The 23,806-nt window shown below is 47.0% G+C and overlaps 1 protein-coding gene and 1 long non-coding RNA gene across 9 annotated transcripts in view; one reads left to right on the top strand and one right to left on the bottom strand.

Annotated features, from left to right (window-relative positions):
- The window catches only part of PHC2 (polyhomeotic homolog 2), a 123,251-nt gene that overhangs the window by 3,788 nt on the left and 95,657 nt on the right, over positions 1-23,806 (bottom strand). For 7 of the 8 annotated variants that reach the window (XM_072827287.1, XM_072827290.1, XM_072827288.1 and 4 more), the window contains 5 exons: positions 9,131-9,333; positions 7,308-7,437; positions 6,344-6,458; positions 2,044-2,185; positions 800-1,076 (listed from right to left, as the gene is read on the bottom strand). In XM_072827287.1, coding sequence (XP_072683388.1) covers positions 800-1,076; positions 2,044-2,185; positions 6,344-6,458; positions 7,308-7,437; positions 9,131-9,333 — 867 coding nt within the window. Of the gene's footprint in view, positions 1-799; positions 1,077-2,043; positions 2,186-6,343; positions 6,459-7,307; positions 7,438-9,130; positions 9,334-13,051; positions 13,131-23,806 lie in introns of those variants that run through there. The other variant, XM_072827293.1, reaches the window with a different exon arrangement.
- Positions 48-22,591, top strand: LOC140634005 (uncharacterized). Its single transcript, XR_012031577.1, has 3 exons — positions 48-233; positions 21,716-21,842; positions 22,513-22,591. It is a non-coding gene; the product is annotated as an uncharacterized lncRNA (long non-coding RNA).

The following is a 23,806-nucleotide window of genomic DNA, read 5'->3' as shown; positions in this document are numbered from 1 at the left end:
TGTGGTGGCAAATTCTGGGAATGTGGCAATAGATGACTAACACACTGAACTAAAGGGGCAGAGCCAGGATGTGAGCCCAGTTCTGACAGACAAGTCTGTGCTCTCCACCGCTACTCCTACTCGTCTCTGAGCAACAGGACTGTGGCTGCCATCCATACCTGACGTGGCCAGTAGCTGGGTGACACTGGCAGAAACAACAGTAGAGAAGCTTTGGGATCCCACTGAAAGTACCTGTGAGTAACATGAGGTCTGTCTTTCAAGGCTCACTCCTAAATTCTAGCCCTCAAAGCCACGTACACTCCCCTAGCAGGCTTCTGTGTGGTTTCCCAGCTACATCATACACTTCCACATCTCAGTGCCTCTGCTCAAGCTGCACCCTGCTGTCGCCTCTCCAACCAGCCAAGGCCTGCCTGCCCACTGTCATTCGGCTTACCTCTTCCTATGCTGATGTTCTCCTGGACAGGTTCCCTACACTCCCACTTGACTCCTCTTGTACCCTGGCCCAGAGGAGACACGGCCTTGATGCGCTGTCCCCTCTGCCTCTCACACAGACCACTTGCCACGCCAGGAAATGCACCTAATGATGGCATTAGGTACCCCTGTAGGGTACCATTTACGGTTGTGTTCTGTAGTGAAATGTAAGCCCTTCCAGGCAGGGATCGCACTGATTCACCTCTGCACTCCTATTTCTGAACCTGAGTCATTGACTGAGTCATTTCCCAGCAGTGGGAGGGAAGGTCCCTCCCCCTCTCTCATGGGTCACTATTCCAGTTAGGCATGGGACTTGCAGGGGCCTTACCTGGCAGGGAGCGGATGAATTCGTAGACGTCTTCCACATTCCATTTGGTGGGCTCACTTGGCAGGAAGTGGTGCCCCATGCCCATCAGGTCCCGCATGTGCATGTCAGGGAACTCCAGGTCCCGCTGGCCTTGTCGCCGGCGGGAGGTGGATGAGCTGGCCGAGATGGGTGACAAGGGCTCCTCATAGCTTGAGTTATCCGAGCAACGGCTGGAGTCCTCCTGGCTGTGTGTCAGCTGCAATGCAGCCGTAACTGAAAGCGGCATAATGCCTGTTGGCTGGGAGCAGAGAGAAACAGCTGGCTTCAGGATGGGGTGATAAACCGACTCTAGGTCTCCAGCAGAGTGATGGGCGAAGGCAGGCAGTCTCCCCCTCCTACTTGGTCTGTGACTACATACCTTTGAGTGCTTAGATCAAAAAGCATCTTCTGGGTTGTCCCCTCTCTGACCTGATGCAGAGTAGGGTCCCTCCCAGTACTCCTGCTGGCAGCGCACCGCACCAATCTGATTCTATCTATGCCTACTGTTTCTTCTAGAGGTGGGGTTTGAAGCCAGGGCTCTAGAGAGTTCAGGGGTGATCTGTGAAAGAGTCTTAAAATTTCCTGTGCGTGTGCATGATCAGTCACAGCCTTCGTCAGATTACAGAGGTTTCTGACCCAAATGATGACGAACAGCGAAACCATGAGGCTATGAAATGTTCCATGAAGCTGTGGGTTCCTGCAGGGCGACTCAGCCTCAATGCCAGATGGCACGCCTGGCACACAAGTGGGGCTACAAAATCTGCACTGAACAAACACCCGTGTTCCTGGTAGAGGTTTCAAGAACTCAGTGCTTTGGATTCGAGGAGGCCACAAGGTACAGGTAGGGAAAGGCTGCAGGCTGCCTCCATACCTGGCCCTCCATGTAAGGTATAAGATAACAGGGACAGTCTGTCTCTTCACCAGGCCAGGCAGAGGAGACCCCATTTCCATGGCCCCAGAAGGATGGAGGCAAGCTGGAAGGGGAGAGCTGGAGAGGGGCAAGGTCACTGACACAGGAAATCACCTCACAAGCATCTGTGGGTATAAATGCTGGGGCCCATTATAGGACCTGGGAAGGGCTTGATGTGACGGTTTGTGAGAAATGAGAACATGACGGAATATACTTAAGTCAGCACTGGAAAAGGAATGTGGGCATCCTGGGTTTGTTAGGAAGGGAAGTTGGTAGGGACTTGGGACAATGTAGCTTTGCTTGGCCAGACTCTCACCTGCTTCTTGGTATCCTTTGTAAGTGTGGGCAGACTGGCTTTGCTGGCCCGACGGCGGTTGTGGGTTGTGATTCCTGCCATCTGCAGCTTGCTCTCGTCTGGGTAGAAAAGCCCCACTCGTTTGGTGCATCCCACGTTGTACCTGCGAGTCAGAGGAACAGGGGAGTCAGAGCCATCATGGGGCATGTGGGCCCCTGGTAGCATGATTGCAGCCAGGCGCTCCAGCAATACAGGAGTCCATCCATCTGCTCCGATGCTGAGTTTATCACTTCCTACTGGCTGGCTGACTTAGTGCAAGTCACTGGACTGCTGAGCCTCAGTTTCCTCATCTGGAGCTATGGATGGGATGACTCACTTTCTAAACCTGGTCTGATTAATTATATGAGCTAATGTGTGTAAAGCACTGGACACAACTTGGATCACTGTAAGAACTCATGGCTGACATATCGTACGCTAAATATTCCCTGTGTCAGGAAATAACGGTCTACTGTCCTGCTGGAAAGTGCAAATGTGCCTCAGAGATACTGCAGGCTCTGTTCCACATCTGATAGGCAATAAAGTACTCAGTTTTTTAAATTTCCCGGGCATATAAAAGTAGTAATTGTTTACACTACACTGAAGTTTATTACACGATGATAGGGGAGCCTGGGTGGCTCAGTGGGTTAAGCACCTGACTCTCAATTCAGCTGAGGTCATGATCTCTAGGTCATGGGATCGAGGTTCCACGCTCAGCAGGGAGTCTGCTTCTCTCCTTGGCCCTCCACTTGCTTGTGTGCACATGCACGCATGCTCTGTCCAATACATAAATCAATCTTTAAAAAAAATTTAAGAAAAAATAGATAATGGTGAAAAATTTGCCACATCAATGGACTCTTCCTTTCACGAATGATTTCTCTGTAGCGTACAATGCTGTCTGACAGCATCTTACACCCATAGAATTGCTTTCAAAACGAGTCAATCCTCTCAAACCCTGCCACTTTATCAACGGAGTTTATTTGATATTGTAAATCCTTGGTTGTCATTTCAACAATCTTCACAACATCTTTACCAGCAGGAGACTCTTCCTTAAGAAACCACACTTTTGCTCATTCCTAAGAAGTAATTCCTCATTCACTGAAGTTTTTTTTTTTTTTTTTTTTTAATTTTATTTATTTATGATAGTCACATAGAGAGAGAGAGAGAGAGGCAGAAACATAGGCAGAGGGAGAAGCAGGCTCCATGCACCGGGAGCCCGATGTGGGATTCGATCCCGGGTCTCCAGGATCGCGCCCTGGGCCAAAGGCAGGCGCCAAACCGCTGCGCCACCCAGGGATCCCTCACTGAAGTTTTTATCATGAGACTGCAGCAATGCAGGGACGAGTGGGTGGCTTGGTAGGTGAAGCATCTGCCTTCGGCTCAGGTCCTGACCCTGGGGTCCTGGGATAGAGCCCCCCCATCAGGCTCCCTGCTCAGTGGGGAGTCTGCTTTCCCCTCTCCCCTACCCCCCACTTCTTGTGTGCTCTCTCTCTCCTAGCACTTGTTTTCTCTCAAATAAATAAATAAATAAATAAATAAATAAATAAATAAATAAATAAAATCTTTTAAAAAAAGAGAGATTACAGCAATTTAATCACATCTTTAGGCTCCACCTCCAATTCTAGTTCTCTGGCTATTTCCACAACACCTACAGCTACTTCCGCCACTGGAGTATTGAACCCATCACAATCACCTAGGAGGTGGGAATCAACTTCTTCCAAATCCCTATTAATGTTGATATTTTAAGCACTTCCCCTGAATCCTGAATGACTTCCTAACAGCATCTAGAATGGTGAATCCTTTCTATAAGATTTTTAATTGACTTTGCCCAGATCCACCAGTGGAATCTGTATCTATGGCAACTAGAGCCTTACAAAATACATTTTTTAAAAAAAGATTTGAAAAGTCGAAATTACTCCTTGATCCATGGGCCGCATGCATTATGGATGATGTGCTAGCAGGCATGAAAACAGTGAATCTCATTGCACATCTCCATCAGAGCTCATGGGTAACCAGGTACACGGTCAGTGAGCAGTAATATTTGCAAAGAAATCTTTTGTTCCTGAGCAGTAGGTCTCAACACTAGACTTAAAATATTTACTAAACCATATTATAAACATATGTACTATCATGCAGGCTTTGTTGTTCCATCAACAGGGCACAGGCAGCATAGACTTAGCACAATTCTTAAGGGCCCTAAGATCTTCAGAATACTGGGTGAACACTAGCTTCAACCCAAACTCACCAGCTGCATTAGCCCCTAACAAGAAAGTCAGCCTGTCCTTTGAAGCCAGGCACTGACTTCTCTCTAGCTATCAAAAAGTCCTGGATGGCATCTTCTTCCAGTAGAAGGCGGTTTCGTCTGCACTGAAAATCTATGGCTTAACATAGCCATCTTCACCAACAATCTGAGCTAGATCTTCTGGATAACCTGCTGTGTGGCTTCTACATCAGCACTTGCTGCTTCACTATGCACTTTTATGCTATGGAGGTGGCTTCTTTCCTTAAACCTCATGGACTTTTCTTCTTCTTTTTTTTTTTAGAGAATCTTTTTTTTTAAGATTATTTATTTATTTATTCGAGAGAGAGAGAGAGAGAGGGAGGGAGGGGGGGAGAGAGAGAGAGAGAGAGGCAAAGACATAGGCAGAGGGAGAAGCTCCCTGCAGGGAGCCCGATGTAGGACTCGATCCCAGGTCTCCAGGATCACGCCCTGGGCTGAAGGCAGTGCTAAACCGCTGAGCCACCCGGGCTGCCTGACTTTTCTCCTGCAGCTTCCTCGCCTCTCTCAGCCTTGACAGAATTGAAGACAATTAGGCCTTACTCTGGATTGGGCTTCGGCTTCAGGGAATGTTGTGGCAGGTTTGACCTTCTATCCAGACCACTCACACTTTCTCCGTATGGGCAATAGGGCAAAGGTTTTGCTTTTGTATCATTCATGTGCTCACTGGAGTAGTACTTTTAATTTCCTTCAAGAACTTTCCCTTTGCATTCACAACTTGGCCGTTTGGTGCAAGAGACCTAGCTTTCAGGCTGTCTCAGCTTTCAATGAGTGCTTCTCACGAAGCCTAATCATTTCTAGCTTTTGATTTCAAGTGAGAGGCGCACCACACTTCTTTCACTTGAATACTCAGAGGTCACTGTAGGGTTATTAATGGGCCTAATTTCAACATTGTCATGTCTCTAGGAATAGGGAGGCCCGAGGAGAGAGAGACAGACAGGGGAACAGTCAGTCGGTGGAGCGGAGGAAACAGAAGACATTTACTGATTAAGTTTACCATTTATGTGGTTACAGTTTGTGGCACCCCCAAACAATCACTACGGTAATATCAAAGACCACAGATCACCATAATAATGAAAAAGTCTGAAATATTGTGAGAATTACCAAAATGTGACACAGAGACACAAAATGAGCAAACTCTGTTGGAAAAATGGTGCCGGCAGCCTTGTCTGACACAGGGCTGTCACACACCTTCAATTTGTTAAAAAAAAAAAAAAAAAAAAAAGGCAGTATCTGCGAAGCACAGTAAAACGAAGTCTGCCTGTAGCTTGGCAAAGCTTCACAAAGGCACCCCGATGACCTCTGGTACAGATCTGAGGAGAGCCTTATTCCAGTGGGCAGGGCTCTAGGGATTTCTATTCTTCTGAGGGCTCAGGGCTTCAGGGTCAGTGCCACTCCCACCTTAGTACGAAGCCCATGTAGGGCTTTAGAGTCAGATGAGTTTGACTCTCAACTCCATGACACTGGGCAGTTACTTATCCTTGGTGCCTTAGTCTGCTAGCGAGTATAAGGGGACAGCAGACTTCCCTGCCTCACGGTTACTCTGAATATTAGGTGACACAGGGCATACCGACTGCCTAGTGCAGTGCCTGGCCCATGACAGGCTCTCAGTACACGACACTGCACCTGACCAGGGTCCCTGGCCTATGCTGTGTGAGAGCTCACAGAGAACATCTGTTAACTAGGGCAGGGGCTCCAGGTGAAGCTTCTGGTGGAGGGCTTACCCCAAGGGGACACCTGCCAAGGATTCAATGGGCCCAGGAGGGACAGCCAAGCTAAAACACTGCTTCCTTTCCTTGGACTCAGAGCTGCTCACTTGAGTTCTGGGTTCTAGTACCTGGTGGATTAGTGACAGGAGGTTGCTTCCAGGGAGGTAGAGGAAACCAGAAGGCAGCTGAGCTCCACCTAGGGTGCCCAGGATGGACTATCATTGAAGAGGGGAGGACACGAGGTGCAATCTTGAGGAGGGGGAGGGGCTGGCACGACAGCGGGGCCGAGGTCACTCACCTCTTTGCACATGCCATGGAACAGAAACGCTTAGAACGCTTGAACTTGTAGGCAAAGTCCACCCGGCCACAGAGCTCACACTTGAGTTTGAGGGGAATACCCTCCTCTTTGGATTCTGGAAGGTATGGAAGTTAGAGTGAGTGTTTAGAGGACCAATTCCCACAGGACCCCGGACAGCCCCCCACAAAGCCTTCCTTCTCTGCCCTGCCTCTTCCTCCTGTCCCAATAAGCTGTGACACGCAGTGGTGGTCTAGCTTGGAAAATGCCCAGCTGCTTTCGCCACTGGTTTGGGAAGAGCTGCTTCTCCCACCTTGGAAAGTACCCAGTGGTGTTTGGTGATGGCCCCTGGATACCTGCCAGGTTTCTTTCCTAAGCGCTGTGAGCCTGAGGCAAACACAGGTGGTAAAGAATCAGCACCCCTCCTTATGACCCTGGCTAGAGACTGGGATTACTCTGGGTACTGTCACAACTGATCTGGAACTATCCTACCCTATGGTGATGTACTAGTTCACTGCTGACCTGGATCACAGAACCCAGGAGTTCTGTAACCTCCATAGGGCCCACTGAGTGAGTGACTCATGCTGCAAGTGCAGCCCTGGCCTGGCCACGGAGGTGCCTGAAAACCGGGCCCCAGGGGCTGAGTGCAGCTCAGGTGGTGAGGGAAGGGCCCCCTTGCCTGCACCACTGCTACCTCTTGCCAAGGACTCCCACAGGAAAAGCAACTCTTGGGCCCCTCTGGCTGGCTGGAGTGGGGCTGGAGGAGAGGCAGGCAACAGTTCCTCAAGGGCAGGGGCTTTCCCCCTTCCTTGTTTTCTAGGGACAGGGAAGTTACATACTCCCTGGTCAGCGTTCCTCCATGGATAGTAAGAGAGGAAGTGTGTAGGGCCAGCCTTTGCAGCCTTGTCTCTTTCCTGGTCAGTTCAGCCAAATCAGAAGGCCCTAGCGTTCAGGGTGAGATGCCTACCTTGCAGATAGGGCTCCTCCATCTCAGAATCAGTGGTGGTGGTATGATCCTGCTGTGGAAGTTTCTCAGGCAAGAACCCTTGTGCATATTTCTTCTTGAGATTCCCCACCAGCAGGGACGAGCGTCCCACCTAGAGGACATGGTAACAATGGAAATCATGAGGGTTAGGTTGCTATCCAGCCTCATCAAAATTACATATATAATGCATCGAGGCGCAGATGCCAGCCTCTACATCATCATCCCAGTGTGCCTTGCTCAAGGCCCTATTTTGCTGTGTAGCTCATGAGGCAAGATGCCAATTGTCACCAAAGTGCTGCAATGGCTTCAGTCCAGGACAGCTTCGGAGGTTAGGAAAATACCTATTCTTCCAAGTGACTAAGGAGCAGAGACAGAGGCAGAAATCAAGTTTCCTGTACCACCAGAACAACTGCCAGGACCCGGTGCTCACATGTCACGGGACAGGCATACAGCTGAGGCCATGGGTGTGAGTGTGTGTAGGACAGGGCACACTCTGCAATCATTTCTGGTTTCCTACTGTCCTCCACCTTCTCACTGTTCTACTTGAGCCAGAGGTGCAGGCAGCCGTGCAGGAGCGCAGGAAGGAACAGACTCTGGGCCACAGGGTAAATGCCCACCATGGTGGCCAGGATCCTAGACTGGCTTATTCACTCTGTTGGTCCTTCGTTTGTTGCCTCTGTTCAGGCATCCTGGCAGTTAGATCCCTAGGTGGTACTGGAGTGTTATTCAATCTGCATCCACCCTGTGAGATTAGTTGGTTTCTGCAGTTTCTCTATAAGGCCAAGTCGAAGACCTAGTCTAATGAGGGAGGGGATGTGACATGGCTGGAGCTTATAGCTAAGGTGCTCCAGGTGGATTTCTCTACCAGGGGCCTTGAGCAACCTTCGGAGGGAAAATGAACAAGAGCCTATTTGTCTTCTGACATTTTAGGAGGGCAGTTCATCCAGCTCAGTTAATCAAGCTTAGAGTCTTCCACTGACTACTGAAACCATTCATGGACTCAAAGAATGAGCAAAAGGCAGATGGCATCCCATGGAGATGGGATTCTTTAACAGCCAGATAATTTCATCACCGGAGAGGCCGGTGTGCACCTGTCCCTGGGCTCCTCCCATCTACGGAGCAGCGCCACCTCTCCTCACCAACTCATACTGCACAGTCAGCTCTGGTTGCTTTGTTTGAATATGGCATTTTCTTGATTCTTTTATATTTCCCTTTGGTCTTATGCTTTCACCGGAGACATCTGATTGCACCCTTTCTAAAGTACCCTCACTCTCATTCACTCTTTTCAAGGCTCTGACCCCAGAAAAGCAGCTCAGGCTACAACCCTGTTCTCTGATCTTCATTTCAAGACACATCTTGAAAATTCTGTTCTACGCACTTTGCTTTTGTTCTCTCACAAAATTCTGCCATTCAGAGGTCCTGGCATTCAAAACTAAATGAGGTCTCATTTCCCCAAACCCATCTTCTTGTCCCAAAACACCCCAATGTGAACTCCCTTCTAACTAAGGGGGGGAGGTCACACAACACCAAGCAGGGACACAGCTGAGTCTGTGTGTGGCCACTTCTAACCAAGGGGCCCTTGCCAATTATTCCTAATCACCGATCCCTTCTGGACCCTAGGAAGACACTCAATCCTAGAAAGAAAATGGTTCTTGACATTCTTTTTTGGGGGGAAATCAGCAAGGAAAGAGCAAACCGTTTACATTTTTGGAAATTTTACATGGAAATGTAAAAATATTCTAATACACATCCAAAATATACTTCAAAAAACAAAAACAAAAGAGGGGAAAAGAAGTAGTCCGTACCGGGAAAGGCTCCGCCCCCTCCTGGATCACAAACCCTTCGATAACATGCGTCAGGATTTGGGGTTTCACAATGGCCTGTGGTGGTTTATTCTCACCATTCTGGGGGGCAGTGCCGGTGATGCTGGAGGCAGAGTTTCCGTTCCCTGAGGTCATGCCGGGGCTGCTGAGGTCGGTCAGTGCATGAACAATGCCCTGCCCTGTCTCTGTACAAGGGAGAGTAGGAAGACACAAGCAGGGAAGGTCAGAACCAGGTCCAGACCAGCATGAGAGCAGGGACTCAGCATGTGCCTGGCTTTTTCCATGGAGCCAGATGACAACGCAAAACAAGGAGTCAGTCCCCTCCCTCAATGACTATTTAAAAAGTAGTAGAGTCGGTGGACATGCCGCCAAGTGTGACTGTCATCAGTCTGAAATGAGGTAGCTCATCAGCTAAGCAGAATTTAATTGCCCAACTGTACGACCAAGTTAAATAACAATTTTCTTTGAGGAGGTAAGACCGCACTCAATATTGATTTGGACAAACACGATCATCTTTAGTTCCAGGGAGAAGACATATCTACAAGGTGACCTCCACAACCAGGAGGAAAAGCTGTAGTAGGTATGGGGTTTGGAGGTATGATGGGGAGAGAGGTTACATCTTCTCTGATGATCCATGGGAAAGGATTCCACTTTAAGCATCCTGTGAAATGTCAAATTACTGACCCCCCGAGATGAACGCAAAGGGAACAAGAGGACTGGGCCCCAAGTGAACACAGTGTGATCCAGAGGCTGGTTGTCTGAGGTCATGTGCTGAGATATACACACATTCAATTTCTCCCCCAAGAAGGTCGCTGAGGCTATGGGACTCTGTGCTGCTTCTGCTGGCCCCGTGCTCTTGATTAAGCCCTCCTTGCCCTGTTCTCAGCTCCACATATGGTCTGGTCCTCACCCAACCACAGTGTCCTTCCCTCTGTGGACAACCCTTCCTGAAGTCTCCTTCCTCATGGGCCTACTGGTCTTCCTCCGAAGAAATCCCCTGGCCACCCTCTGAAGGACATGAGTGGCTCAGTTGGTTGAGTGCCCAACTCTTGATTTTAGCTCAGGTCATGATCTTGGGGTTGTGAGATTAAACCCTGTGTTGGGCTCCATGCTCAGCAGGGAGTCTGCTTGAGATTTTCCCTCTCCCTCTGCTCCTCCCCCTACTCATGTGCACTCCCACTCTCTCTCAAATAAATAAAATCTTTAAAAAAAAAAAAAAAAAAGTGTGCTACGAGGTGCCTCTCCAGAATACACCACAGGGAACTTCCTCTTCTCCACTTGGCCAGCCCCTCTCTGAGCTGCCCCATGCTTTCGAGGAGCAACAATTCTTTACCTCACTTTTGCTACCCCCTCCCCACCCCTAAACAGGACCATTCTCTACCACCACCAACTGTGTGAGCTGAGGTTGCCTGTAACCTGGAACTTCCTAAAAAAGAAAAAAGAGAAAGAAAAAGCCATTTCTTTATTGCAACAAGCCTATTAACATTAAACATAACCCTGTGTGTTACATACTTGAAAAATGATTTCAGTACATTAGTTAAGTGATTTTTGCACAAGACTTTATATGTCGATACTCTAACTTCCTGCTAAAGATTGCAAATCCCACCAAGGAACAGGAATCCAGTGTCAGATATGGAGCATGGAGAAATAACAACAAACTCATTTTAGAAAAGGTTTATAACTGGTTCATTTTCTTACTTGCAGTCCTAATGCTCGATAAACTAGAATAAATCTTGTTTGATGAAAAATAATGTGCTATGACCCGTGCCATCACTCCTCAGACTTCTGTAATTCAATAATAAATTTCAGAGCTGAGCGAGAGTCATCCAAGAGACATGAATGATGAGACTGTTTCAAATTAATTTTTGTTTGAGACAGTCACACTGGCAAGTTAGAAAAATTCCCTTCAGTGTTCATAGTCACTTGAAAAAAATTTTTTGACAGCTCTGACTTTACTGTAGAGATGGAAACATTCCCCTTTAGAGTTAGTCTTTCTAAACTATAAAGGTGTTTGGCAACAATAACAACAAATCTTTCCTCAATTGTCCATGAATAACTAGCAAGACTGAGTTAATCAAATTGAATCAATCAAATTAAATTTCTCTGCTTTGGGATCCCTGGGTGGCACAGCGGTTTGGCGCCTGCCTTTGGCCCAGGGCGCGATCCTGGAGACCCGGGATCGAATCCCACATCGGGCTCCCTGCATGGAGCCTGCTTCTCCCTCTGCCTGTGTCTCTGCCTCTCTCTCTCTCTGACTATCATAAATAAATAAAAATTTAAAAAAAAATAAAAAAAAAAATTTCTCTGCTTTGAAATTTTAAACATTTAAGCCTGCATTTACATAGTTTTCTTTTAATATTTTAAATGTGTAAAAAATATATTTTTCTTAAAATGATAAATGTTAAAATATAAAACCAAAATATAAAACCAAATATAAGTTAACATCTTATTTTTAGATGGTGCCTATTTCCTTCTAGTAAATATCCCAATTTCTCTAATTACAGATTATAGAATCGCACAATTAGAAAGGTTGGTTCAACCCCGTACCAATGCAATGCTTGAACCTTCTCTACAATACTCCCACCCTGGGCATTTGTTTAAATACCTCCAATGACAAAGGAACTTACTATCTCTGCTGGTAACAAATTCCAGTGTACTTTGTTCTTATTGCGGACAGTTCATTTAAAAAGTTCTTCCTTCCCGGGATCGAATCCCACATCGGGCTCCCGGTGCATGGAGCCTGCTTCTCCCTCTGCCTGTGTCTCTGCCTCTCTCTCTCTCACTGTGTGCCTATCATAAATAAATTAAAAAAAAAAAATTTAAAAAAAAGGGGATCCCTGGGTGGCGCAGCGGTTTGGCGCCTGCCTTTGGCCCAGGGCGCGATCCTGGAGACCCGGGATCGAATCCCACATCGGGCTCCCGGTGCATGGAGCCTGCTTCTCCCTCTGCCTGTGTCTCTGCCTCTCTCTCTCTCACTGTGTGCCTATCATAAATTAAAAAAAAAAAAAAAAAAAATTTAAAAAGTTCTTCCTTACTATGGAGCCAAAAATATTGTTAATTTCTGCCCACCCACCCTGGATCTGTTCCTTAAGACCATGCAGAACAAGGGTAATCAATATTTGAAAGAAGGGCAAAAACATGGGCTCAGATCATGGGCTTAGAGTCAGGTCTTTATCACTCAAGTGAATTAGGGGCAAGTCCTTGACCTCTCTCTCTCAGCCTCAGTTTCATCAGCCATAAAATAAGGACAATTACAGTATCTACCCTCCCATGTCAGGTGGCTAGGAGGGCCAGGGGAGATAATCAGCAGCAGAGCCATACTGGTACACTAGGAAGTGCTCAAGAAATAAATGCTCCTCAGTTTCAGGAAGCACTTCACTCATGACCACAGTGTGTCTTCTCTCCTCTTGGCCAAACTCCCTCTGTGGCTTCAACTGTTCTTTACACAAAAGGCTGAGTTCATCATCATCCTTTGCGTTCTGTTTACATCTTTCCAAGTCAGGGAGCCAGTCAACACTAACATAAAAATCAAGTGCACTGATGGAAGAGACTAGGTTGGTGAGGTTTTTGTTTTGATTCTTTTCAACACAGTCCAGTTCCTGACTTAGCACAGGAGGAAGGAAATAAGTGTGACTCCCTTGTTTTCGTTTTTAATACCTCTGTGGAATTAATCTACTCTTCTTGGATTCTGGGATCACTCCCACCTCCAGCTTTTCATGGAGATTCATCACCAAACTGCTTCTGATATCTTGTCTCCTTTTATGGGATCTCTCCATCCTCACTTGTCTCCCCGCCCCCTACCCCATTCCCTCCCCTCTCTCAGAGCTCTCAGAGCAGCATCTATTCCTGTGCGCTGGGGCACTGGGGCACTGCAAGGCGGGGCAGCGCAGCGTGCGGGCATACCTCTTGAGGTCAGATTCTTTCCTCGTGCCAAATACAGTAGTGAACAGATACATTCAGTAGCTCAGGGTCTACAGAGCTGACGCAAAGGCTTTTTGGAATCTTAAAAAAAAAAAGGATCTTATTAAGCAGAACAAACACATAAATCCTTTCGCCCTAACGTTAGAACTGATCCCTCTCCATTGTAACTCTGGGACAGGTTGGCAAAAGAGACAGAAGCCAGGGGACAGAGGGAGGGTGTTTTATGAATATACAAAGGTTTGCAGTCATCTTGGAGGCCAAGGCCCCCTCATCTGCTTTAGGCACAAAGGAGTTTGGGCTATTTCTGGAATGACCAAACACAATCTTACCCCCTGCCACGCTCAGCATGCTGAGATTAATTTAATCTACTTCCCACTCTCCCAGACTGCTCTGCAGCCTGTTTGAGGGAAAGCAGCTTAATAGGGAAACTTGCAGAAACCTGTCCTGCCGGCTTCGAGGCTGGATAAAAGATAAAGAGAAAGAAAGACTCGGTCTTAGGAATTCTTCCTTCCTGAATTCTTTTTTAAAAGATTTTATTTATTCATGAGAGACACAGAAAGAGAGGCAGAGACACAGAGGGAGAAGCAGGCTCCACGCAGGGAGCCCGAAGTGGGACTCGATCCTAGGACTTCAGGATCACGCCCTGGGCCAAAGGCAGGCGCTAAACCGCTGAGCCACCCAGGGATCCCTGAATCCTCTTGACCAGTCCTGAGGCTGGTGTTGCGGTTGGAGATCCCCACAAGTCTCAAAGGCCATTATACACAGCTAGGCACCCGAATCTGAAAGGTGGAGGCCCGGATGCCATGAGCAAGAGGCTGAGGGAGGTGAAGTCAGGCCAAGCTTCAGTGGTGGTGAAGGTGGTGAGGAGGGAGCATCTAACCTTCAATGAAGCTGCCCACAAAGGGCCAAGTATTCAGATAGGAATGAACAGGGTAGTTTGTTCTGGGGAAGTTGTTATACTATATATGTTTCGACCTCTAGGCTGCTTCTCAGTTCTGGTCTCATTCACAGGCTCTGGCAGAAAGAGCCCTTATAGGGGCTAGATAAAATAAGAACCACCCAGCAGCCTGTTTGTGAGATTATCTACTTCGGGGTTAGTCCCTTCTGCTAGGCAGAACAAGTTTCTTTAGGCATGAGCTATGATTTGTTATCTCTGACTCTTTAAGAGGCTAACCCCATGTCTGCTATAGGATAGCTACATAATGTCTGTTAAACTGGATGGTCTAGAATCCATGGTCTCAGTATTTGCAGGTCTGTCTCCTAAGTCTCAAACGGGAAACTTGGTACCATTTGAGATTTGTAAAGGACTTACTGAGGCTATAATGATTTGAGAGCAGGTAGGCCAGTGCCTTCTATAGGGCTAGCATTTCTGGGTACCTGGTTATAAAGAACAAGAGCTATTCCTTGACCCATTTCTTCCTGTTAGGGCAAGGATTTCTTCACTAAGAAGCATGAAGTTGCCCTGAAGGCTGAAGTTCTGGATTCCCTGGCTGCTTTGAAATATGTGTGCAGGCTCCAGGCATCTGGAAAGGCATGATGACCTCTAGAGACAGAAGCTGGGAGGCTCCTATAAAGTGGCCCTGCCCTCAGATGTCCAGAGAGGCTGAGCTAGCTCTCCTGCCCACTTAAGATAGAGGTCTGGCTGGCTACAGCTATGCAAAATCTGGGCCATTTTAGAACCGATTCTTATGTTCTTTACATGCACAGATACAACAAAAATCAGTTATGCTGGAATATGGTTTAGGACTAAGTTATTATGGGTATTTCAGATGGCCTGGCCACTCATTGTGTTTGTTCCTAAAACAAGTCATCTTCAAGACCTGACTTCAGAAGGAATGGAGGCCAAGCAGAGCTGCTTCTACCTCCTCAGCCTAGTCCATGGCGTTCATTTCTATTTTCTCCAGACAGGAGGAGTGTTTTTTTTTTTATTAAAGATTTTATTTATTTATTCATGAGACACACAGAGAGCCAGAGATACAGGCAGAGGGAGAAGCAGGCTCCTTGAGGCAGCCGGGGACTCGATCCTGGAACCCTGGGACCACGCCCTGACCTGAAGGCAGCCGCGCCCAATCACTGAGCCACCCAAACATCCCATTATTTTTTAATTTTTAAATTGAATTTGTATTTGCCAACATATAACACCCAGTGCTCATCCCATCAAGTGCCCTCCTCAATGCCTGTCACCCAGTTACCCCTTTCTGCCACCAGCCTGAGGCTGGTGTTGTGGTTGGAGATCCCCACAAGTCTCAAAGGCCATTATACACAGCTAGGCACCCGAATCTGAAAGGTGGAGGCCCGGATGCCATGAGCAAGAGGCTGAGGGAGGTGAAGTCAGGCCAAGCTTCAGTGGTGGTGAAGGTGGTGAGGAGGGAGCATCTAACCCACCTCCTCTTCCGTAACCCTTTATTTGTTTTCCAGAGTTGGGAGTCTCTCATGGTTTGTCTTCCTCTCTAATTTTTCCCACTCATTCCCCCTCTTTTCCCTTTTAATCCCTTTCACTATTTCTTAGGAGGAGTGTTTTAATTTACAAGACTTCTAACTACCCTTCCCTGACTATTGCAGGAGTTCAAACAGAGCTAATGAAGTTAAGGAAGAATTTAAGGAAGCAAAGTAGGCGATAACATGGGTCATTTGCCTGCGGCAAATCCTGTTCGACAAATGGCAAAACAAGGCTGCTTATACAACATGGAGCATTTTCTCCAGGCCCCTGGCTCTGAAATCACACACTCTGTGCCTCACCTTAGCAGGCCCAGTCATGTGGCCAGGATGGGGGACAGCAGGATTCCTAAAGAACTGCCTGCTCTAGGGAGCCCATGTAGAGCACCTGCAAAGTGCCAGTCAGGGAAACCATATCCAGGAGGCGGAGAGCAGCTGGCCTGGTGGGCGGTAGCACAGCACACTAAGCTGAGGGTGGTGAAGTCGGCCGGCCACTCTTACAATCCCTTTAGTTATATTTGGCCCATTATGGTGCCATTCTGAAAGTGAGGGAGGTAAGTTATTTCGTAAGTGCCCATTTGTTGGAATCGCTCCACCAGGGGGAGGTAGGAAAGTGAAGTGGAGGCTGGCAATAAGAGAGAAGGGGTGGGTGGATATAGGTAGAGGGGAGATGAGGGGCAGGGGAGGAGGGAAGAAGGACTGGTGGCTCCATCCTGGGACCCTGACTTGAGTCCATCAATCAGAGATTTATTTGGTTAAAAACCTTCTTTAAAATGCGAATAGACACCTGCAGTCATTCACACCTTGCTGTGAACCACCTGACAGGCAGCTCGCTTTCCTCCCCATTTGGAGACAGCCTGCTTGTGTCCTCGAGGTAAGGTGCTTGTGGGAGCCATGGAAGTAGAGAGTGATTATTCTATATCATGAGCACTAGATCACACAGGACCAGAGTCTAGCATCTTATTTTTTCAGGTGAGGAAAAGTGTGCATTTTAGAATCAAGGCAAGAGTGGATGCCATATATTTGGAAGGCAGTACCTTATAAAACACGCACAAACGGAACTCTTCGTAGTGAGGAAGACACACCCCTTCCCACCCTGAGTACCAGAAGGCAGTAGGCACCAATGCCAAATGTTTTAACTTTTTCAATTCTGCTAAGGATCTAACTGTCAGATACAGAAGAAATCCTTACCTCGAGGGCACACAGCAGGCTATGGCCATCTCCATCCTGCTTCTCAGAGTACCTTCCTGGGCTCTGCCAAACAAGAGCAGCCTGCTCTGACCAACGTTTCTCATGAGGGGACCGTGACAGGAGGAGCACTCTGGGCACTCGGCTGAGCAGTTACGGGAAGGGGAGGGGAGGGGAGGCTCACAGGCCATGCCTGGGGTCCTGCAGGGGAGGGGGCCAGCAGAACGAAAGGGAGGCTGAACCAGGTAGCCCCAAACCTGCTCTCATGTGTCACAGCAAAATGACCTCGCTGAGTCTGGGTTAAGAGGATTGGCGGGCAGACGTGCTTCTCAGATCTTAAGCATCTGGGCTGAGTGACTCTGGTTGAGGCATCTGTTAGGGAGGCTCCTCCTCCTCCTCCCTGGCAGCCATTACCATACAGCTGACTTTCCTGCTGTCTCTTAGGACACAGGCAGAGAGAGCAGCCCTTCTGACTCACCCACAATCCCCAGCTACAGTGTACATAAGCTGAATTGTAAACAGCTGAATGTTTTCCAAGCTGCCACCCCCAGCTATGAAGGAAGGAATCAATGGAGCGCACAGCCACCCTCCCCCATGCAGGTCAGGACAACGGGAGCACTGGGGGATTTCCAAACAGCTGCAGGAACTGCTTCCCGGCCCACAGGCGGACTCCTGCAACAGGGTCCTCAGGCAACCAGACCACGCTCAGCAGCAGCACCTGCAGGACCGCAGGGTGACTTCCCACAGGACAGGGCAATGCACCAGGGAATAATAGCTGACTCTGACTGCAGGGAGGCAACGAGAGTTTTCAGACTCCTACTTAGATGAAGCCAGTCTCTCAGTATCCACTGCTACGTTGACAGCTCCCAGATATTCTCCCATCATAGTTCTCTAGCAGGTGCTGGACTTCACAAGACAAAATGTCTGAACCAACAGGATAGGCTCTCCACGGGAGACGGCAAGATCACAGAAGATGGAAGTCAGAACAGCAGAGTGGAAGGAGTGCTGGGTCTAGGCCTGAGTCAGTACCTCTGGGTTCATGTTCTGTATTCTGTTTCCATCTCTGATTTATCTGTGAGCTTGAAGCACTGAGCCTCAGTCTCCCTATCTATAAAAATGAGGATCATACTGCCAAAATATCTTGCAAGGTTACGGTGAGTGTTAGTTAGAATTACTGTATGTACAATTCCTGGCACTGATCCCATTTAGAAGCTGTGCGACGTGGCAGTTAAGACTTTGGGATCACAGAGCCCTTAGGCTTAAATCCTAGTATGTTCCTGGACAAGTTACTCGAGGCCTTAATTTCCTTATCTGTAAAATGGGTACTTAGACCTGCCTCACATGGCTACAGTAAGGATTATATAAGATAATGCAGGAACAACACAGTGGAACAGGCTGTAGGAGGGCTAACATTACTGAAACGTGAGGTATTAATCTCTTAATCTCTTAATCTTGCTCTCACAGAGCCTGGCTTCTTATAGCTCCAGGGCAGAGCTATTCTTCCATTGGCCCAAACTCAGGTACCATTCATGTTCCTTAGACACCCTGGTCTACACAGGGTATCCTGTTCTGGTTCTCTTGAGGTCAGGCTTCAAGGAGAAACGTTACTTCCACTTTGACAATGGCAGCAACATAACAGAAATGCACCTGCCTCCAGGGCGAACCAAATGTCTCAATTCACCTTCAACACTCATTAATCCCAAGGACAAGGCAACCACCACACTCGCTTTCCATACGGTTGGTTCTTTCATAAAGAGTCCCAGGGTATCCCACAGACACGGAGCCTCAGATGCCAGACAGGATAACTATGGAGCAACTGAAGAGCCACTTTAGCGCTGGAATAGTAAATTTATGGAAATTGTAACGCTAGGAGGTAGTTTAGTGAAAAGTTAAAGGGCTGAAGATAAAATCATGGAAGATGGATTTCCAACAGTTAAAAAAAAGACAGGAAACAGCTAAAATGTTTAGTAAATTCCTTAATTATTTTCAGGTTGATAATAAGGAAAGGCCACTAAGTTGCCTGATACCCTGCCTTTATTTATTTAGCAACTGTAGGAGCACTAATACTCTTAGGTAAATGGAAGAGAGAGGAGGGCAGGGGAGGGGGGACAGAGACCATGGGGAAAAAGCTAAGACTCAGCTGTCTTGCCCATATAATGGGATAGATGATACTTATCTTGCAAACCAACCCTCCTGACCGGTTCTGCTCCTGGCAGACATTTTTTCTTCCTTCCTAAAACCATTGTCCAAGTCTGTAATCATCCTCCTTTGCTACCAATCAGCTGACAGACACAGACTAATACTGACTCTGGAAGCCTGAAAACGCAGACTTCACTGATTTTGTAAAAACGGTATCTGATCGGCATCAATTTTGTTTCAATTCAAAGTGTCATTTGCTTTGATTGTTTAAACATGTCTAAATATAGATTGGATTAATATAGATTATGATTCATTTGAATTGTATGCATTTAGGCCACATATGGATGGTTTCAAATAAGCGAAAGATATCAGTAACTAGGGATAATCATACACTATTTGAGACATAATAGCCACGCAACTAAAGCCTTAACAATAACCTCCAATGGTCAAGAGCTCTCATTATCTTGCCAACAGTCTCAAGCCTGGTCCTCCTAATCTGCTGGAGAAGGGCTAGTTGTGACATGGCATCTGACAGTCATCTCATAAGAGAAGCAGTAATAAATTTCACTGCTGAGAAGAAAATCATCCAGGAAACAGATATTTGCTTTAGAGGCAGCCCTAGTAGCAAACTGGGATTTTCTTCAACATCTGGATTTATCTCAGAACTGGCAATGTCTGTTTAATAACAATCCTTTCGTTGTGACATCGAAAGAACATGCTCTTCTTTTGGACTTATCTAAACTAAAAAAATCATTTGGAAATTGAAAGAAAAGGAAAGCACATCCTTTTTCACTAACTATAAATAATCTGGAAGGGGAAGGGAAAAAAAAAAAAAACCCTATTAAGTTTACCCTGCTGGGGGATCCCTGGGTGGCGCAGCGGTTTGGCGCCTGCCTTTGGCCCAGGGCGTGATCCTGGGGACCTGGGATCGAATCCCACGTCGGGCTCCCGGTGCATGGAGCCTGCTTTTCCCTCTGCCTGTGTCTCTGCCTCTCTCTCTCTCTCTCCTCTCTCTCTGTGACTATCATAAATAAATAAAAATTAAAAAAAAAAAAAAAGTTTACCCTGCTGGCTGTGATGATCTTACAATGAATGTATACAACAATAATTAAATTATGTGCTAGGTTTCTTACTACACTTTCTTTCTCCAAAAACTAAATCCCTAAAATAAATAAATAAATAAATAAATAAATAAATAAATAAATAAATATTAAAAAAAAACAAAAAACAAAAAACTAAATCCCTGATTGTATAACTCTTGGTTAACTATGTAACAAGAAACTCCATTTCTTGACTATGTCAATCATACTCTATTTTTGTTATTGATGGGAAAAAGTCCAGAATCTATACGATTTTTTGCCTTGGATAAACAAATGGTTATTTTTTTTAACAATTCCCCAAGTGTCAAAAAGTTGAACCTGGTGTGGCTTGCCTCTGAGTTTCTCAAATCAGTGGTCTGCTATAGCTGGTAATTCAAACTGAAATTTTGAAGTAAGTTAATGCTCAAAATGAAACCTACATCTATTTGAGATGTGAATAAGTAACCTTAAACAGGCACATTTCTTAATTTTTTAAGAGAAAACATACTCAGAATCTTTAAGTGGTGACTCACATTATAGTTTAAGCCACGCCATAAAAACTTTTAAAATACAAATCTACATGTGTTCGTACATCTATCTTGAGGGATAGGCCAGCTTTGCTTTCCACCAAACAAGGTGCCAAGTCACTACAGAGAGAGTCATTTCTGTTACTGGCACAAAGGCCTCATGGGGGCAGATTGCATAAGGCAGCCAGTCCTCACCCTGCTTTTCCACGGGGGTGGAAAACACAATAGCATCTCTCTACAGCCACTTTGGTGAGATTCCTACTGACCACAGAAAGTCATCATCCTCATCTTCCAGTTGCAAAATGGCACAAAACAAAGGGAATAAAAGAAAATATCACTTATGAAGGCTCCTTATTCTCATTTCCCTACTCTCCTCTCTAGTAAATGTATCTTTTCACAAGAGAATCTTTTTTGAGGACCTGACCAAATCTGTCTGGAGATTACAGGACACTGGATAGCTGGGAGAACTTTACCATAAACTTGGAATGATACAAAGAAAGAGGGAAAAAAACCCTTGGGAGATATCGTACTAACGTGGAGCAGTATTATCAGAACTGGAACCATCACCCCATTCCCTAGTTCTTAAAATTTAAATTCTATTTTGGCTTACTGATTCATGCGAGCTGAAACTGAAGGACTCTGATAGGAAGTGGGTGAACTTTATTTGGCAAATGGTTACCAAATGCCTAACATGAGGCCCACAGCCCAAAGGAGGACAGAGATTTAGAGAAGAGTCTAAGACTCTATGTGATCCTCTTTATACATTTACAACAGGGGAAAAAAAAGACAAAAAGACATGGACTCACAGGTGGAGGTTCTTAATTCTCAGTCATCATTTCTTTTTCTCTTAAACAAGAAAACTCTCCCTAGGGACAGCCTAAGAGTGAGAAAGAACAGTTCAATTTTATAAGATCATCTATCCATGTATTCCTTTTCTCTTAGTTTATTCTCTTCCCCTCGGAAAGATCAGAACTAAAGGATCCAAAGTATCTGAGACAGGAAATGAGTAAGGCAGGAAAAAGGATGTGGTCTGAAAAAGAGTGGATTCTGGGGCTGAGCCAGAGCAAGTAGCAGACACAGGGTCAAAGATGGGGGAGGGGGCCTTGGGGGCAGGAGAAGTCTCAGGATCAATCAGCTGAGACTAAAAAGTCAGTGACAGAGGAGATATATCTGGAGAAGCGTAACACCACCTTCCTAAAAGCTTATCCTCCACTGAAATGCAGAGAGACCATGGCTGACGAATCCTCCAGCTAAGAGAATCATTATCCATTATCCAGACAGAAAGAAGAGCTGGAGTTTCCTCCTTCCTCAGAGGAAAGTGGAAGTCATATACATTGAGTATGCCTGACAAAGATAATTTGGAAATCAAGCCACACCTGGAAGAGAAGTGGAAAAAGCTGGGAGGTGAGTACATGATGGAATCCCAATATGCCTTAAGCATCTATGTGCCACAAATGAGTAAAACAACAGCCTTAAAAAAAAAAAAAAAAAAGGAGTGACAGCAGGAGAGACTGCTCAAGCAAACACAGTTGGATAACTGAGAAACCAATTCAAGAACAGAAGTGCACAAGAAACTACCTACTTTCTCAAGATTAAGGCTGGAGAGAAAAGGCACCTATTCTTCCCAGTGTGTATAGACAAGCCTGGAAACAGATCTTGGGTGGGCAGGGCGCACATGATGAAGAGTGCCTGGAAAGGGCAGGTGCCAAAAGAGCACCATTACCCATCTGCTGGACCCTCTGTGAAACAAGCCAGCCCCTGTGAGTGAGCCAAACCAGAAACTTTGGTTCCTATCTTGCAGGGACTGGAATTCAGGTATAGAAGCGGTGGGAAACACAGTTTATCAGCTGATCCAAAAGTGTGGGTGCTTCCAAACACAGATCCTATGGGGGAAAATCACTTTTATATTCCCCAGTGTGGCTAGCGCAGTGCTTTGTATGAAGCAGGGGCCTAATAAAAGTGTGTTAATCTGAATAAAACCCAAACTACTTAGCTGTGCAGGTATCTTAAGATTCCAGACAGAATCTCCTGCCCTATAACCAATGTGATAAGTTACTTTCTTCCTATTTTACAGGTGAAGTGATACGAAGCCCTACATCCTGGTGACCTAAACCTAAACCCCAATGAACAGACACTGCCACAGGTCTGCTGCCAGGGGGAGGGGGGGTGAGGGGGAGGGAGGAGAAACATAAGAGCAAGAATGCATTTCCTTGCTTCATTAGCCTGTAATTTTCAGACTCACCCAGAAATCCTGGCAGTTCCAACATTTGGGTGGACTCAGGAGAAGAAAAATCCCAGGTGAATGATAATTGGATTACCCAGTTATGCCCCAGAGCCAAATGGCTGGAAAAGGCTAGGATGGCAGGGCCAGATAGAGTTAAAGGGACATTATTTTCTAAACCAAAAATCAAGACACTTAGGCTGATAAGACAATGGATGGAATATTTTAAATTGGGGCTGTCCTAGAAAAATCGGGGACATATGGTGGATTTAGGTCGGTTGCTTATTTCACAACAAGGGATCTCTGGGCCCAATATGCTAATGGAGGGGATTAAAGCCCTAGGATGGGAGACGTCTACGGAGAAAGCTGTCACTGATTTGTAAAGCAGGAGAAAGAATAAAAGAGTGTGCCTGTAGACCGCACTGGAAGGGGGACATTCTATGGAGGAGGGAGGAAAGCAAAGTTGGTCCGAACTCAAAGTATGTCAGTGAAATCTGTTTAGGCATCGGAGGCGGGTGCGGGGAAGGGACGGAGAGGGCTGGGGAGGGGGGGGATCACTGGCACAGACCGGTGGTATCCAATGGATACAGGAGTCACGGGCCAGTTCAGGCTGTGGCTTCACCATCCGTTCGCAACCTGACCTTGGGCAGATTATTTCCCTGTCTGTGGGCTTCAACTGAAATAGAGAATCTCACAAATCCCGATTTTTACGTAAAGAATCCACAGTTCAGTATACCTTCGTTCGGCGTGCGAAAACAGAGCAAATGCTCTTCTGAAAATGGAAGACAGGACAGACACGGAACAGCTCGTCCTTTCCATCCAATTAAGAACCTCGTGAGACTCAACTAGCTCCAAAACACAACTCCGCAGCGGGGCCGCAGGCCTCCACGCCGGGTCGTGCCCTGCCCGACGCGGCGCCGTCCCGGGAGGATGGGGGTGCGGGGCCGGGAGGAGGGCGCGGGCACACGCGGAAGCGTCCGGCACGCCGGGGCTGACACGGCGGCTTCCGGGGAGCGCGGGGCAGGCAGGGTCCCCGGCGAGCGGGGAGGCGGAGGGCACCTCCCAGGCGCCGAGGGGGCGAGCGTGGCGGGCTGGCACGGCCTGGCAGCCGAGCAGGCCCGGGCCGGGAGTGGCACCGGAGGGCGGT

Source organism: Canis lupus, chromosome 5 (genome assembly GCF_048164855.1).
Source record: "Canis lupus baileyi chromosome 5, mCanLup2.hap1, whole genome shotgun sequence".
Classification (NCBI taxonomy): domain Eukaryota; kingdom Metazoa; phylum Chordata; class Mammalia; order Carnivora; family Canidae; genus Canis; species Canis lupus.
This window is presented reverse-complemented; position numbering and strand designations above follow the sequence as displayed.